Genomic DNA, 18,251 nt, shown 5'->3' with positions numbered 1-18,251 from the left:
CCCATTCTCTCTCCCCCTCTATCTGTCCTTCTCTCTGTGTCTGTCACTCTCAAATAAATATATATATATATATATAAAAGATTAGCTGTCTCAAATGCTGACTTTCACACCATCAGAGAGGGAAAGGGGAGCCAAGTGTGGGGCATACACCTTTAATCCCAGCACTTGGGAGGCAGAGGTAGGAGAATCACCATGAGTTCAAGGCCACCCTGAGACTACACAGTGAATTCTAGGTCAGCCTGGATTAGAATGAAACCCTACCTCAAAATAAAATAAAATAAAAATAGGCAATGTCATGGCATGTGCTTAAAATCTGATCAGGAAAATTAGTTATTTTAAGAACATAATCAGAAATCTCCACCTGTCTCCTTAGTTGTAAAAATTATACTTAGAACCAATGTAATATTCACCATTAAAAAATAGCACAGTATACTGATGTGATTTCTTTAACAAATCAATGAAGATTTTAATGCTTTAATGTGCAATACAGAATCTTGGCTTTTTTATTTGTAGGAAAACATGGACAAATCTTCCCCATGCAAATGTCAAAAGAAATTAAGTAGTTGAGGTAAAAATGCAAATCCTAAAGTCATCAAGTGCTTTTATCATAACCCAAACAACAATGAAAATGTTTTGAAGTTTCTATGTGCAACTCAGTGCCAGACAGTTGATTCCTTAATCTTTTCTTTTTGTCTTTTTAGTCAGGTTCCTGCAGTGTAGCCTAGGCTGGCTTGAACTCTCCTGCCTCAGCCTCCTGCGTGCTGGGATACATGTGAGTGCCACTGCAGTGAGCAAGATTTCTCATCTCATAAATTTTAATTTCTAAAGAATTTTTGCTTCAGGGAAAGCCCATGTGATCAGTTACTGAATTACATTACACGTTCTACTTTAAATTCATGCTCTTATCTAAAAAGCCTGAGAAGCAGAATCTTTTTACAGTACCATAGAAGGTATATTGAAAAATACCACTGTCCTCCATATTAAAGGCTGTGTCTTCTCTGACAGTCTGAAGCAACAGTTTATCATAAACACTGTACTTTAGTAGATAAATATATGAAGATTAATCAAAAAAAATCTCTTTAGGAATAAAATATCTCAGCCCTTTGAATATCAAATCTGAATCTGAAAAGTAAAATAATGTCACTGTTTTCAAGTATACAAACTGTCCTAAAGTAAAAAAATAAAAGTGTCCTTTAGTTCAAGTCAAGGCCATGTTGGTGAGGCTGTACTGAGGTTCTCTGCTAGCAGATGGGTCCTCCATGCTGAGGGTCACTTCTGACAGCACCTAAAATGAAGCATCAAAAGACTCCCTAGGTCACACTTATTTGAAAATAATAATTCAATAAACTAATTATAGAAACATTCAAATAAAACTCATACACAAAAATGACAACCCAGTGCAGAGAGGATCACCAAGAAAAATCAAGGAAGATCTCTCTCTCTTTCTTTCTCTTTTAGTTAAGAGAGAAAGAGACACACAGAATGGGTGTGCCAGGGCCTCCAGCCACTACAAACAAACTCCAGACATGTGGGCCCCCTTGTGCATCAGGCTAACGTGGGTCCTGGGGAATTAAGCCTCGAACTGGGGTCCTTAGGCTTCACAGGCAAGCGCTTTACTGCTAAGCCATCTCTCCAGCCCAAGAAGATCTTTCTTAATCCAGTATGACAGGTCCAGAATTAGCTAAGCCAACATTAATCTGAACATGGTGCTTTAGAAAAAGATGCAGTCTGGACTGGTGATACAATGTGTAACAAATGTTAAACAGGTAGCTGTGATGATGGTATGAAACCATCAGCTAGCATTTACTGGCACTGTATACACTGACCCTGTGAAGTACAGACTCGTATGTCATTATCTTTGTTTATAGCTAACTAGTAAACAAGAGAGGAAGCTGGTATTTCAATCCAGATATTCAGAAGTGAAGGAGCATAGAATCAGTTCTGTATAAGTTTCTTACAATCCACAGCAGCAGCACAGAACTTATACTACTCCCTCCCAATTTAAAATTTAATGATAAAATAGCCTAAAGTAACCTTAGTTAAACTTGTTTGGTTTTGGTGTTGGGTACTCCAAAGCATGTCAAACGTGCTGCCACCAGTTGTTCTCAATCCCCGGTACAAAAATTTTTACAGGCCTGGAGAGATGGCTTAGCAGTTAAGGCACTTGCCTGTAAAGCCAAATGATGCAGGTTGGATGCTTCCAGGACCCACGTTAGCCAGATGCACAAGTGGGCGCATGCATCTGGAGTTCGTTTGCAGTGGCTGGATGCCCTGGTGCACCCATTCTCTCCCTCTCTCTCTCTCTCTCAAATAAATAAATAAAACATATTAAAAAATTTAAAGCTTAAAATTGATGTTTTGAAGTATTCATCTATTACAGAATGGCTGAATCAAGCTAACTTCCATAAGTATCACTTCATATACTTTTTGCAAGGTATGAGAACATCTACTTTCAGCAATTTTCAAATACAAAATACACTGTTATTAACCAGTAACCATGTTGCATAACAGCTCATGAGCTTACTCTTACTAACTCTGTACACTTGACCAAGATCACCCCAGAAGCACATACTCAACACCAGCAGATGGTTAGCTAGACTGGACTATGCACCAGGGTCCACTACTAATAACTCCACATTGCTTCCCTACCTGCCCCTGAGCTTCTAGCAGGGTTTTCCTAACTACAAGTGAACCTGTATTATATTCTGCAAGTGTAATGTTCACTTAAAACAACCAACTTTTCTAATTTAATATTTTTCGGCTTTAGTGTTTCTGTTACAAAGCAAAAAGAATAGTTAGCAATTTTTTTAATTATTAGAAAGTAATAACTGAGAATAAATAAACAGACACAAAATAGAAAGTGAACCCCAAAGGGGATATAGCTGGCTGGAAGGGGAATGCAACTTCTTCAGAAAATGACATTCTGTTATGGATGTCTAGCTTCTTTGTTCCTAGCCACAATTTTTTTTTGAGGATTTTATTTTATTTATTTATTTTTTTTAATTAAAAATTTTTATTAACATTTTCCATGATTATAAAATATATCCCATGGTAATTCCCTCCCTCCCCACCCCCACACTTTCCCATTTGAAATTCCATTCTCCATCATATTACCTCCCCATTACAATCATTGTAATTACCTATATACAATATCAACTTATTAAGTATCCTCCTCCCTTCCTTTCTCCACCCTTTGTCTCCTTTTTTTTTTTTTTTTTTTTTTTTTTTTTTTTTTTATTTTATTTTATTTTATTTTTTTTTTTTAAATTTTTATTAACATTTTCCATGATTATAAAATATATCCCATGGTAATTCCCTCCCTCCCCACCCCCACACTTTCCCATTTGAAATTCCATTCTCCATCATATTACCTCCCCATTACAATCATTGTAATTACCTATATACAATATCAACTTATTAAGTATCCTCCTCCCTTCCTTTCTCCACCCTTTGTCTCCTTTTTAACTTACTGGCCTATGCTACTAAGTATTTTCATTCTCACACAGAAGCCCAATCATCTGTAGCTAGGATCCACATATGAGGGAGAACATGCCTAGCCACAATTTTGAATTATAGTCTCTTAGCACTAAGAGCATATCCGAGAAGCAGCCATGGGAAACTGGAATATATGGCAGGCAAGAAGGTGGCAGCAAAATCTGGACACTGCTTTGAAGGACAACTTATCAGGATAAGGACCTCTGTCTTTACCCAGGAGAAGACTGGCCATAGTTCTACAGGAAGAGAATTTGGTTCTTTCTGAACTCTGAAGGCAACAGCCAAAACCACACTCATGCACATTGGCTCAATTTAAGCAAGATTCCAAAAATAAGAGCCCTTTTTATAAGCAGAATGTGCTGCCTTGTGAGATAGTTCAGTGTCAGCTGGAGAACTGGTGAGAAGATAACCCCCCAACTTTATATGATTCTATGAAATCTCTCTTTCTACCCTTTTGGTGCATGTGTATGTGTGTGCATTCTTGCATGTGCTGGCCAGTATACATGTGTGTGAGTACATATGGGAGCCAGGATAGCCCTAAGTGTCATTCATTTCTGAGATAGGCTCTCTCACTGGCCTGGAGCTTGCCTAGTAGACTAGACAGACTAGACTAGCAGGCCAGTAATCCCTAGATATTCTCCTATCTCCTGTCTCTGTCCCTCAGTGCTAGGATTACCAGTGGCTTTTTTATATGGGTACCAAGGACTGAACTGGGTTTTTTAAATTTTTACTTAATTAGTGCTAAACTTTTTTTAAAAATATTTTTGTTTATTTATTCATTTGAGAGACAGACAGAGAGAGAAAGAGGAAGAGACAGAGAGAGAGAGAGAGAGAATGGGTATGCCAGGGCCTCCAGCCACTGCAAACAAACTCCAGACTCGTGCGCCCCTTGTGCATCTGGCTAATGTGGGTCCTGGGGAATCGAGGCTTGAACCGGGGTCCTTAGGCTTCACAGGCAAGGGCTTAACCACTAAACCATCTCTCCAGCCCTAAACTTTTTTTTTTTTTTTTAAATAAAGAGAGGAACAGGAAATTGGTACACTAGGGCCTCAGCCACTACAATGGAATTCCAGATGCTTGTGCCATGGAGTGGGTATGTGTAACCTTGTGCGTGCCTCACCTTTGTGCATCTGGCTTACATGGGATCTGGAGAGATATCGAACATGGGTCCTTAGGCTTTGGAGGCAAGTGCCTTAACTGCTAAACCATCTCTCCAGCCCTAAACACATTTTTTAAAAAACTTGAGCCAGTCATGGTGACTCTCATCTATAATCCCAGCACTTGGGAGACTGAGGTAGGGAGATCATCATGAGTTTCAAGGCCAGCGTGGGTGACAGACTGACTTCCAGGTCAGCATGGATGACAGACTCTACCTTAAAAGTACAACAATTCCTCCCCCACCAAAAAAAATATCCCCAAACCAAGCAGCCACTTACCTAGTAATGCTGTATCTTCACCTGCATCTTCTTTAAAACTGGCAGGGCATGCTGATCTAGATTCGCTTGTAGATGGTGACGGCAGGTTGCTCTCACCATTTCTGTCCTCATCTTGGGAAGTCACACTCAAATTCCCAGAAGAAACACTTCCAGGGGCAGCTTCTGGAGTGGGCAGCTCTTGTATGTCCTCAGGCTCCCCCTTGAGAGATAGACAGAAGGGAATGCTTTTCTAAGTGACATAATCATACAGCATATGGGCATCCTGGTCCTAATTCATCCAAAACATCTATCTTTACCTCTGTACGAGCAATCTGGTGGGAAGCACATCAGCATCTCTTTATCCAGCATCATAAGAAAACAGATTACTGCTTTTTAAGACCTACACGATTTGTTTTGTTTTGAACTCCTCTAAAAACCAGTTTGCCATACCCCTTGATGTAAGCAGTAACTTCTGACAGGAAGTGAGGTTTCTTAATACTTTCCTATCTTCTTGAGCCGATGTGGCCTTTCTTCCCTGGAAGGCAACCAAGTGTCCCAATGACTGCTTTGTTGTACAGCACAACACTTGGGTTTCCAAGGTGATGGACTCACAGCTAAGGGCTTCAGGCTTTTTAAGTTAGTTTGACTCCTTCCATATAGGTAAGTGTTGCTCAGCTACTTTCTGCCTCTAACCTCCCTCTGTCTTCCATTTGTTGTTTTAATGAAAGTAAGATAATGAAAGGAAGGCCAGAGACTCTATTAGCATCCCTATATTAAGTTTCAACATTTGGAGAAGGAGTATCCAGAACCTTTTTAGATTAACACAAGAGCTGCAGGTGGGAGGGATGAAACTGCTGAGCAAGTGACTAAGGGGAGGCTGGCTTGTGAGCCTGGCACCCATAAATCCTCTCTATCCCTCCTCTGGGCTGCTCTACCTATGTTCCAGAGCTGCCTCCTCTTCCCTAATCATAACTAAATACCCTGGACACTCAACATAAATCTCCCTCTGATTCAGACTTCTGACAAATCCTGTTGCTGCCACATCACCAAAATGCCCTAACTCCTGTTCAGCCTCACCCTAACTGGTCTTACTACAAAACCTAACTACCCATCAGCCTCTAATTCCACAGGCCATTCCTGTGCCCACTATGAGCACACCATCAATCTGGCATATACTGAGATTCCAGTCAAATTCCTCACTAAAACCCACTTCACCATTATATCACTTCGAAGAGGCAACATGAGCTGTGGGTTTGAGTGTAGGGTAGTCCCACTGTGCTTGAAAGTGAAACCTTCAAGAGCCTTGGAGTGGAGGAACTGTACCTTACCCTGTCTCCTTAAAACTGCTAGATTTAAAACCTCAGACACCATTCTTTTGATCAGTGCTTGTCAGACAAAACAAGTGACACTGAAGTGGTTATAGGTGCAAGCCAAATGAATACCTTTAAGGTTTGTGTGAAGTGTCACTGGTGACACATGCATGTCATAAATATATTCAATGCATAATGAGCTGATATGTCTAAGGAAAATGGCATGCCTTTAATATTAAAACACTAAACAAAGGAAAAATAAATCCTTACTTAGCTTTAAAATCTGTCCACTGACAAGTAGACCTGGCTTACTACATTCTAACTTAACTGAAATCAACATTCTAAGAAAGCAGTGTAACTTCATATAAAATGAAGACTGATTTTTAAAAATACTTCAGAACTGATTGTTTTTTTTTTTTTTGAGGTACGGTTTCATTCTAGCCCAGACTGACCTGGAATTCTCAATGTCATCTCAGGGTGGCCTTGAACTCACGGTAATCCTCCTACCCTGCTTCCTGAGTTCTGGGATTAAAGGCATGTGCCACCATGCACAGCAGGACTGACTTTTAATTAATTTATTTATTCATACTTGGATACTGGGGAGTGAACTCAAGCCCCCTTGGGCCCTCATGCTTGCACAGCAAGAGCTCTGACTCACTGTGCCATCTCCCCAGATGACTGATTTTAACACATGAGCTATATAAAAACATGACATTTTTTGGCTAGTTAAGGCCAGTGAATTACACTTACACAAATGTCAAGAAATGAAAAATAGATTTAAAATTACACCCTGTAGAAAACAACTTAGAATGAGCTTCGCAGAGTACCTAAGGAAGGAGTTGAAAAGACTTCCCAGTATAAATCTGTCAAACTCCGTGCTCTTGCATTTAAAATGCTTAATGTCAGCTTCTTGCTATAGTTTCTTGAGCACAGTGGGGATGATCCCAGCCCAATATGGAGGCATGTTATACCAGGCTAATTATTTACAAAATAATAGTAATAACCAACAAGGAAAATTTAGGTATTCTGCAGGGAAGACAAATTTCTAAGACAACAGGAAGAATGGGATTCTAGCATGCCAGTTCTTGAATGCCTTACCCTTCCCTGTAAACCCCTAAGCAGGTGGGCACACTCCATAGAGCATGTCTGCAGTGTGCAGGAAGGTCTCTTAGTGCTCTCTAAAGGCATATCAAGTAGAAGATTAAAAAGGCATGGTAGGCAGACCTGTAGCTTAGGAAGAAAGTCTTATTCCACATACCAGTTCCTGAATGACACCATCATAACTTATATAGCTACCATGGTTTTAAGTCTCAAAGTAATCAGCTTGAGAAATTCTCTATCATTTCTAGTTAACAGTATTAAATAAAAATTAGCCCAAGGTTTAGCAATAAGAAAAACAAAATTGATATTTAAATTATTCTTTCAAACTTATTGTTGTTATTGTTTAGAGACCAGGTCTCATGAATTTCTGATCCTCCTGTCTCTACTTCCTTACTGCTGGGATGCAGGAATTACAGGTGTCTTTCCCATACCCAGGCTATCTGGTGATAAAACTCAGAGCTTTATACCCACCAGGAAAGCACTCTACCAAATGAGCAACACTCCCAGCCCCTGAAATGTTTATCTAAAACTATTATTTGAAAATTTGAGGGATTAATATGCTATATGGAATTCTAAAAAGTTTTTTTTTTCTTTTATATTCTCTTCTTTGAATAAGAAATGAAGAACTTGGCCTCCAGAATTAAGTACACTTATGCTTAAAGGCTAACTCCCTATCAATTAGCTGTGCAACCTTAGATGAGTATTCAGTGATTTTAAGCTTGAGCTTCGAGCTAGAAGAATACAGATAGCCTTAGCACCTCACACAGCATCTGTGAAAATGAACTGTAGTAATGTAAAGTTTGTAGCAAGTACATTGTTAACTACAATCTTTAACTCTGTCCTCAATTTTCCTAAGAGAAAGAGCTACCACAGGCTAATGGACCAAATTTAATGCAGTACAAATTTCCCCAACACAAGTGAACTATGAAACCTAGTAACAGGAAGAACAGATCAAAAAAGGATTGGATTTGGTTCCTTAATATATAAAATATGCGCCTAAAGCAAGAAAATATTTCTCTTTCTATTTGATAGATTTTATGATTCTTGCTTAAATAAAGCCAACTATAATATGTATATATGTTGCATACTATATATATATATAAAAAATAGCATCATATACTAAAACATACTACTTGAAGTAATTACAAATTGCCTGGGGAACATTCTGGTATAGATATATATTATAAATTTAGTTCACTGATTTTTAAGGACTACTTTAAGAATTCATGTTTAATAAAGAGGAAAACTTAATTACAGAACTATAAAGAATATAAGGAACATTTCGTCTGTTCCTCTTGCATCTGTCTGGTCAATGATAAAGGTAAGTAAATCAGGAAGAATTGGGGCAGAGATTGAATATAAGCAAAAATGTAACAAACCCAATATCCCAGGGCTTTGATGACATCAAGTTTACACATTGGACACGTTCGGTGATCCAAAAGCCATGGGTCAATGCATATTCTATGAAAAATATGCCTAAAAAAATTAAGTTTGTGTTAATGTCTTAAAATAAATGTTCATATATCGTATAAAGGAAATAAGACATTCTATCAACATATCCCCTTATGACAAGTTAGCCGATACCACATTAACATTGTAGTCCAGTCACTTGTTTTTATCTACTTGCTACTTAAACAAAATTTGGAATTTATAGTGAAATTTTCTCTTCACTCCACAAAAACAGAATAACTGACTTCTACCACATGCTAAGCTGTATTTTTAAATTTTTTATTACTTTTGTTTTTTTAAATTTTTTTGTTTATTTTTATTTATTTGAGAGCGATAGAGAGAGAAAGAGGCAGACAGATAAAGAGAGAAAGGGCGTGCCAAGGCTCCAGCCACTGCAAATTCCAGGTGCTTGCGCCCCCTTGTGCATCTGGCTTACGTGGGTCCTGGGGAATTGAGCCTCAAACTGGGGTCCTTAGGCTTCACAGGCAAGTGCTTAACCACTAAGCCATTTCTCTAGCCCCCCCTTCTTTTGAGATAGGGTCTTGCTGTGTAACTTAAATTGTCCAGGAACTTGTTATATATAAATAAGCATAAGCAATTAATACTAATAAATCAGCAAAAGTAATTAATACTAAGCTGATAGAATTTTAAGTCCAGAAAATGACTCTAATAGAAATACAATAAAATAATAAACTATCATCTTTGTATGAGAGGCCTAAAGAACACTTATTTTCTCTTTTACACATTTTATATACCCTTCTTCTATAAGCATCTATCACTAAGAATTTTTAAGACATACACACACTTTCTTTTACTGGTTTGTCTTGGCTTACTCTTCTCCTGTGTGATGGGTGAATCTGTTTTCTATGTGTGTGATACAACAGTCTTCAGAGGCAGACACTGGGTTTACTGTAGCAGCCACCTTTGCCTTAATACCGTAAGTTATTCCAAGGGGCTCACCAACATGCTGGTATCATAGTACGTATCTAGTAACTATTGTTACTGTCTTTTAAAGACCTTTTCTTCAAATTCTAATTTGCTAGTACCATTAAGAATAGCAATACTTTTAAAAAACAGCAATTCTTAGTTACATAACAGTCTAACTTATCTTTCAACCCATCCACCTTAAACTAAAACTGACTGGCACAAAACTTTAGTAGAAAAGAAAGAAATATGTGGGTTTCATGGGAGGATGTTTCTATAAAGCTTAGGAAAAAATGAGGGAGAAAGCCAAAACTCCAGTAAGATGATTATGGAATGTACACAGGTAACACCCCTGCACAGTCTTTTCAGAAGGAACCCATAGCCAGGGTGCAAACACTCTGACCTACTTCCAGGTTCCTTTGAGCTCTCATTCCCTAGGTACTTTATTTATCTTTCTTGCCTTCTCTCAATATAGCACTGGCTTTGTACTGCTAGGTGTGTAATGGATTCCTAGGATTCTAATCAAGCCTTGCTTACAAGACTAGTTTACTAGTCTAGGGCAAGGAAAGAGAGAGGAAGAGTCAGATATATATATGTATCTTTAGAGGAGGTGGGAGGGGAAAGGGAGAGAATGGGCACACCAGGGCCTCCAGCCACTGCAAATAACTCCAGATGTATGCACGTGGGTACTAGGGAATAGAACTAGGTCCTTAAAACGGGTCTTAACAGTCACCTAAAAGTCTGCTTTTAAAGAGCTTTAAAGGGAGCAAGATCATTTTTTGTAGGCTTACAATTTTTTTTTTTTTTTTTTTTGAGGCAGGATCTCACTCTAGCCCAGACTGACCTGGAACTCACTCTGTAGAGCACGGTTGCCTCAAACTCACAGCAATCCTACCTTAGCCTCCTGAGTGCTGGGATTAAAGACGTGTGCTACCATGCCCAGCTCAATCAAGTAATTTTTAATATCTCAGTAGATTAAAAGGACATACTTACTTGCATGGCAGGATTCTGATAACATCCTTCACTTTAAAATTTTCAATACACACTGCACAATTCTCAGCATCAACATCAACTCCCTGTAAAGAGAGGTTTATATACCGGTGGTCCACAGCACATCCTTGATGAATGCACTCCATTCTAATTAAAACACCATCAACTATTCTAGATAGGAAGTAGCAGAACACTAAAACATACATAATTACACTTGCTGTTTTCTTTTTTTGTTCTAGCAAGCAGCTATTTCAGAAATTGAGTGAGGAACTGGAGAGATAGCTTAGTGGTTAAGGTGCTTGGCTGCAGAGCCAAAAGACCCAGGCTCAGTTCCCCAATACCTACATAAAAGCCAGATGCACAAGATGCATGCATCTGGAGTTTGTTTACAATGGCTGGAGGCCCTGGCATGTCCATTCTCTCTCTATCTGCCTCTCTCTTTCAAGTAATAGATTTTTTTTTTAAAAAAAGAAATTGAGTAAAAAGGGGAAAACATCATTGACTCCCTAATCAAGTACATTAGGTATTTTAAATATTAAGCTAGCGTTTGGGGATTTTGAAAAAGTACTCGTGTGTTAGGACTGTACAAGTGTAACCATCTGATAAACAAATGAAAAAAACACTATATACATAGATAATTTTTCCCCTTTTTTTGGGAACAGGGTCTGTTATTCTTGGCTGGCCTTGAATTCACTGTGTTGCTAAGGATGACCTTGATTTTCTGATCCTCCTACCTCCACCTACCAAGTATTGGGATTATAGGCATGTACCATACCATGCCCAGTTTATGTGGTACTGGGGATCAAAAGACTTTGAGCATGCTAGGCAAGCACTCTGTCAACTGAGCTACATCCTCAGCCCTGCCCGCTATATTATAGTAAGGTACTTTTTTTCAATATAAAACTTATAAAGAGAATAAATACTTAGCCAGGCGTGGTGGCACACGCCTTTAATCCCAGCACTCGGGAGGCAGAGGTAGGAGGATTGCCATGAGTTCAAGGCCACCCTGAGATGACAGAGTTAATTCCAGGTCAGCCTGGACCAGAGTGAGACCCTACCTCAAAAAACAAAAAAAAAAAAAAACAAACAAACAAACAAAAAAAAAGAATAAAACTTAAGAAGCTGCTTTTTTCTCTGGAATTATTAATAGGAAATTTATGCTTCCTAAAAAACAGTCACAACTTACAAAACTAAAATAGAAATGACTACATATCTGAAAATACTCACTTTCCTGAGATAAAAAAAAAAACACAATTGAGTAAGTCACATTTTGTCCTAGCAAATTAACAAAGGCACAAAGAAATAAAGTTGCTGGCTGGGGAGGAAGTAGTTTTATGATAAAATTTCCGCATTTAAGCATGTATAGATCACAGAGTGCAGTTAGCCCTTTCTACTTCTCTGGAAAACCCCGGTGTCAGTCTACCAGGTCTGGTTCCAGCAACAAAGCACTGGGGGCCAGAGTAGCCAAAACAAGCTGAGAGTATTAAATAGGACGTCAGCAACTGAAGCAATGTGTAGAAACTTCATGTCATGAAACATAGTCACACTATCCCTAAGTCACTAAATATATACTTGGCTATATGCACAACTTATTGATTCACAAGGAAGCAGTAACAACCCAATTTTATATGTGGACTATTAAAACTATGGTTTTAAATTCTTGTTTATTTGAGAGCAACAGACAGAGTGAGAAAGAGGCAGATACAGAGAGAGAGAATGGGGGCGTCAGGGCCTCCAGCCACTGCAGACGAACTCCAGATGTATGTGCCACCTTGTGCATCTGGCTTACGTGGGTCCTGGGGAATCGAACCTTTGAACCGGGGTCCTTAGGCTTCACAGGCAAGCACTTAACTGCTAAGCCATCTCTCCAGCCCTTAAAATTAATTTTATAATAGCATTTAAAATTACACATTGTTAACAAAAGTATTGCCACCTATTTATCATATGCCACATACAGATGAAATACTTTTCAGTCTCATTAATATAAATATATACTTTAAAAGTATTTTATTTATTTACTTGAGAAAGGGGGAGAAAAAAAAGAAGAGTCAGATCACACACACACACACACACACACACACACGTGTAAACATGGGTACTAGGGAATAGAACCCAGGTCCTTAGGCTTTTCAGGCAAGTGCCTTAACCACTAAGCCATCTCTCTAGCCATAAATGTATACTTTTAAAAAATAGTTTTACTTATTTGTAAGCATACAGAGAAATAGAAGACAAATAGCAAATGGGTGTGCCAGGGCCTTAACAAATTCCAGATACATGCACCACTTTATGCATCCTGCCTTATGTGGGTACTAGGGAATTGAACATGGGTCATTAGGGTATGCAGGCAAGCACCTTATCTGTTGAGCAATCTCTCCAGCCACTCCAATTATATATTACTGTCAGTAAGTCCATAAGAAAAGACCAGTTTAAAAATGCAATCATTAGTCTCCAGAACTAAGATACAGACTGCTGAAAACACATTTTTGAGGGTGAGTTTACAATGTAAAAAATGCTAGAAAATGCAGGTACCAATGTCATGGACCATTTTTATAAACTATTAATTTGACAGTCTTTTGAAAGCAGCATTATTTTCAATGTTCTGTACAGAAAGATGATAATATCAATTTACTTGTATTCTCAAAGATTTGGTTAAATCTACATATGAATTTGTACCTTCTTACATGTAAGGACTGAGAATTTCTGCTGAGGGGAAAACATGCCCAAAAACACAGAACCAATTAACCAAGTAACACATGCCAAGGAACTAGCTATGCAGAATGTATAGAATTTGTCACATGTAGTAACTGGAACTGCTCTCTCAGAAGACCCCTCATGATCTGCAAACCAGAGGCCATGAGAATTATTAGTAAGTTAAAATGTAACAGTTTATAATTCAATGTATCATTTAGAAAAAATTCTTTAAGGAAAAAGGCCCTGGGTTCAATCCCCAGTACTGCATAAACTCGGCATGGTGGATGCACACCAGTAAGCCCAGCACTATGCAGGTACAGGCAGGAGGAGGATCAAAAGTTCAAAGGAGGCCAGCTTGGATACATGAAATCATGTTTCAAAATCAAACAGGGCTGGAGAGAAGGCTTAGCAACTAAGGTGTTTGCCTGCAAAGCCGTAGGACCCAGATGCACAAGGCTGTACATGCCTCTGGAGTTTGTTTGCAGTAGCTAGAAGCCCTGACATATCCATTCTCTCTCTCAATTAATAAGAAAAAAAAAAACCTTTATAACACACACACACACACACACACACACACACACACACACAGTTTTTTGAACTGGAAAGATGGCTCAGTGGTTCCAAGTGTACTTTCTGCAAAAGCATGAGGACCTGTGGTGGAACCAGACACCACAAAGGTCTCCAGATGCTACATGAACAGCTGTATCTGTATGTAGTCACATGTACTGTAATCCTAGTCCTGTAAAGAAGCAGAGCCCAAAGAGTCACTAGAGCCCTATAAACTCCAGAATCAGTCAGGAGACTGACTAAAAACAAGACCATGTAAAAGAGCAATGGAGCAGGACATCCAACATTCCACTCCAGCTATTGTAGATGAGTGGCTACTCGTGAGTGTACAGAGTACCATACCACCGATAAGCACACACAAAATAAAATAAAAAAAAATACTGCTACATTAGCAAGGTTTTGTCTCAATGAATGTATCCTCAAAAAAATTTGTGCCTCTGGGCCGGAGAGATGGCTTAGTGGTTAAGTGCTTGCCTGTGAAGCCTAAGGACCCTGGTTCGAGGCTCGGTTCCCCAGGTCCCATGTTAGCCAGATGCACAAGGGGGTGCATGCGTCTGGAGTCCTTTTGCAGTGGCTGGAAGCCCTGGCGTGCTCATTCTCTCTCCCTCCCTCTATCTGTCTTTCTCCCTGTGTCTGTCGCTCTCAAATAAATAAATAAAAATTGAACAAAAAAAACCCACAACAACAAAAAACTTTAAAAAAAAATTTGTGCCTCACCAAAAATCTCCTAAACAACTTTGCATATCCCCCTTAACACACACTGCTAACAAGCTTGGTTGGAGAATCTCTTTTATTTTATAGATGGCAAAGAAAATGGAGCCCAGATCCATCAATAAAACAAGAAGATAGCCAGTTACCCACCAAGAGACTTGCCACCTCTGCCAGGGCCCAGAAGAAATTGCAGAGGAAGTGATATCATGAACACTGCTCTTACTGGTAGCCTGACAACCAGGGTGATGATGACGGTGACAGACACAAAGATTAGTCAAAACCTATGAAGGCAGAAACCCAGAGGCAATCAAGAGCATTAAATCAAACTGCCACCAGGCCTGCATGGCTCCAGGAACACTGTGGAAAGGGGGTGGGAAGATTGTAAGAGCCACAGTCTACTGCATAAGGACTGACTGAGGCCTTCACCACTTCACAGTGATTACCACAGTCCCACTGAGGAGGGGCCCCAGGGTAATGGGAGTCAAGGGAGGGGGATAAAAGTGTATACCCTGTTATAATATGCACAAACTTTAAAAAAGATTTAAATCTGCGCCTCTAAACTCTAACTTTGCCCTATTCCAGTAACTGTCTGGTATGGTCTTGAGCTTTTATTAAGTCTGAGAATGAGCATGTCAAAATGTTTCCTTTTTTTTTTGCAAGCAGAGACAGAGAGAAAATGGCTGTGTCAAGGCCTATAGCTGCTGCAAACAGAACTCCAGATGCATCTGCCAGTTTGTGCATATGGCTTTACATGGGTACTAGAGAATTGAACCTGGGTTGTTAGACTTTGCAGGCAAGCACCTTAAACCACTGAGTCATCTCTCTAGCCCTGTTTCCTTTTTTAATATAAGCATCTTTTCTTTGCCCCATAAATCCTCATTGTTTTCTTCCTATAATGAAGGCGCTTGGAGAAAATGAGAATGTAGCTCCAGAGTCAGCAGAATGAATTTAAGGTATCTCGGACACAGACTGTAAAGTACTGTTGCGTCTCTGGTCTTCACACTGCACCACTGAAACTTTCAATGACAGGAATGTTGGCACTGCCTAGTACAGCAGCACCAACCATTGTGGTCACCAAGGACATAAAACAGAGGGACTCCTTTTTAAATTAAACTTAACTTTTTGGGGTTACATGTGGGTAGTTGTTCACATACTGTGGGTTAAATCCATGGCTTTATACATGCTGAACATGAGCTCTACCCGTGAGCTACAGTTATAGGCCCTCAATTTAATTAATTTAAATTTAAATAGCCATATGTGACTACTGGCTAATAAAATGACTAATGTGGATCTGAAAAGCTCTTCACTGATGGCATTTCTGCCAACTCTTCTTAAAGATGAACACATACATGAAGACTTGCCCATACTTCCATCCCTTTTACTGTGAATCAAAAGACTAGAAAGAAAATAATTTTCAGATCACACAAACATACCCTCCAGTGTAAATCACAAGATAAGCACCATGAAAATATTACCTTCTCTCCATGCTTTACAGTATGAAGTGGAAGCTGGCCGATAACCTTCTTAGTTTCCTTTCTATGGTTCTTGGGGAAGAAAGTGGGAGTATTGAAAAATGTTAAATCATTATTTAAGAAAAGCACACACACATTACAATTAAAAGCATAGATACAGAAAAATTCCATTAGAAAAGTTAAAAAACTACATTGAAAATAGCTTTTTAAAAATTCCTAGGGTTATTATATTGAAAAGTTGTAACTCAAAATAAGGCATGTTTTTATTTTATTTTTTATTTATTTTGGTATTTTGAAGTAGGGTCTCACTCTAGCTCAGGCTGACCTGGAATACAGTCTCAGACTGGCCCAAACTCACGGTGATCCTCCTATCTCTGACTTCTGCGTGCTGGGATGAAAGGTGTGCTCCACCATGCCAAGGGTTTTATAGGCCCAGGCTGACCTTCAACTTGTAGCAATACTGCTTTAGCTTCCCAAATGCTACAATTATAGATGGAAGCTACCATGCTCAGCTAAGAAATGATTTATTTAGAGCACTGGAGATTAAAACTAGGACCTCACACATAGAAAGCAAGTACCCTACTATTGAGCTGTATCCCTAGCCCAAGAACTTTTACTGGGGGAGGTGTACTGCTAGTGTAGACCTTCTGGTTTATTAGCCCCTAGCCTGCCAGTGCTAGTAAGCTCACTCTCCTGCTGCTGTTTCCACCTGATGTTTACAAGGGCTAGAATGTGGTGGTTTGGAATTAGGATTCCCCCACAACTCATGTGTTCTGAACACTTGCTTTCCAGCTGATAGCAGTTTGAGAGGTGGAGCCTTGAAGGAGGTGTGTCCTTCGGGACTCACTTAGGAGTGTTATAGCCAACACCCTTTGCTAGAGCACGGCTCATTCTTCTGCTACCGTTTTCCACCTGCTGTAACAAGGAGTTCATTTCCATCCTCTGCTCATGCCATCCTTTCCCTTGTCCTCATGGAGCTTCCCCTCAAGACTATAAGCCAAAATAAACCCTTTCCTACCATAAGCTGCTTCTGGTCAGGTGTTTGTCCCAGCAACAAGAAGGTAACTAAGCTACACTTCCAAGAAACAATAGCTATTGCTTAAACAGCTTGGCAAGTAATAACAACACTGAGGAATAGGGTACTATAATACTCCCCATCTATTAAAGTCCCCATAAGACCTGACCATTAAGTCAAGAAACCAGCTCTGCATTAGAACAGAGAATGGCACTGGAAGCCTCTGAGTCTCCTTCTCCTTTCTGCTGTCCTGAAAAGGTGTCTCTGCAGATCACTGGCTAGGCAGTTACTCCATAGTGGAGACTGAGAAGGCTCTTCCTTCCTTTCTGCTTAAGTTTATGCCATGATTCAAGGTTATATGAGGGCGAGTTCACTTGGTCACATACCTTTTTTTTTTTTTTGTCATTCTTCTCTATTTAAAGAACAAAAAGGGTACTTGCATAAACCAACTGTGCAAAAAGTGACCTAGCTATGAAAGTATCAAATTTCACACATTGCAACTGAAAAGTTATTATCTGGGTATGACAGCTCATGCCTTTCAATCCAGGACTGGGAAGGCTGAGGTAGGACTGCTATAAATTCAAGGCCAGACTGGGATAGAAAGAAACCCTGCTACCCTACTTCAAAAACACAATTTTTCAAGAGTTTGAGGACAGCCTGGGACTACAGGTGAGTTCCAGGTCAGCCTGGGCTAGAGCAAGACCCTACTTCAAAAAACCAAAAAAAAAAAAAAAAAAAAGAAAGATGCAGCTACATATAACTCCAAGCAGTATTTGGAATACATTTATGACCTATCTTTGGAAAAACAAAATTAATAGTTATACATAACTACCTGACTTCCAAACTGTGAGCCCGTATATAGGAAACGTTGTATATAGTAAAATATTAGCCAGGCTAATGAGATTATCATCATCGTGATGAAGGCAATGGCCACAAACACCACAGACTGACCACTGATGAACTCCTGCATATGACGCATACCAATCTCTATGGTCATTACTACTGGAATTCCTTTGTGCACCAGATCCAAAATTTCTTGTCCTTTTGGGTAGCTAATCATAATGACGACTACATTTCCTGATCCTGTAGGAAAAAACAAAGGAAAGAATAA

At 39.3% G+C, this 18,251-nt stretch overlaps 1 protein-coding gene across 1 annotated transcript in view; it reads right to left on the bottom strand.

Annotated features, from left to right (window-relative positions):
* Window positions 1–438: 438 nt before the first annotated feature.
* The window catches only part of Rnf149 (ring finger protein 149), a 31,408-nt gene continuing 13,595 nt past the window's right edge, over window positions 439–18,251 (bottom strand). Inside the window, exons 2-7 of the mRNA XM_012952478.2 lie at window positions 17,973–18,223; window positions 16,129–16,197; window positions 10,688–10,770; window positions 8,701–8,797; window positions 4,932–5,130; window positions 439–1,285 (exon numbers count right to left, since the gene is read on the bottom strand). Coding sequence (XP_012807932.2) covers window positions 1,242–1,285; window positions 4,932–5,130; window positions 8,701–8,797; window positions 10,688–10,770; window positions 16,129–16,197; window positions 17,973–18,223 — 743 coding nt within the window. The 3' untranslated portion in view covers window positions 439–1,241. The remainder of the gene's footprint in view (window positions 1,286–4,931; window positions 5,131–8,700; window positions 8,798–10,687; window positions 10,771–16,128; window positions 16,198–17,972; window positions 18,224–18,251) is intronic.

Source organism: Jaculus jaculus, chromosome 4, assembly GCF_020740685.1.
Source record: "Jaculus jaculus isolate mJacJac1 chromosome 4, mJacJac1.mat.Y.cur, whole genome shotgun sequence".
Classification (NCBI taxonomy): domain Eukaryota; kingdom Metazoa; phylum Chordata; class Mammalia; order Rodentia; family Dipodidae; genus Jaculus; species Jaculus jaculus.
Note: the sequence above shows the minus strand (reverse complement) of the source record. Positions and strands in the feature narration are given on the sequence as shown.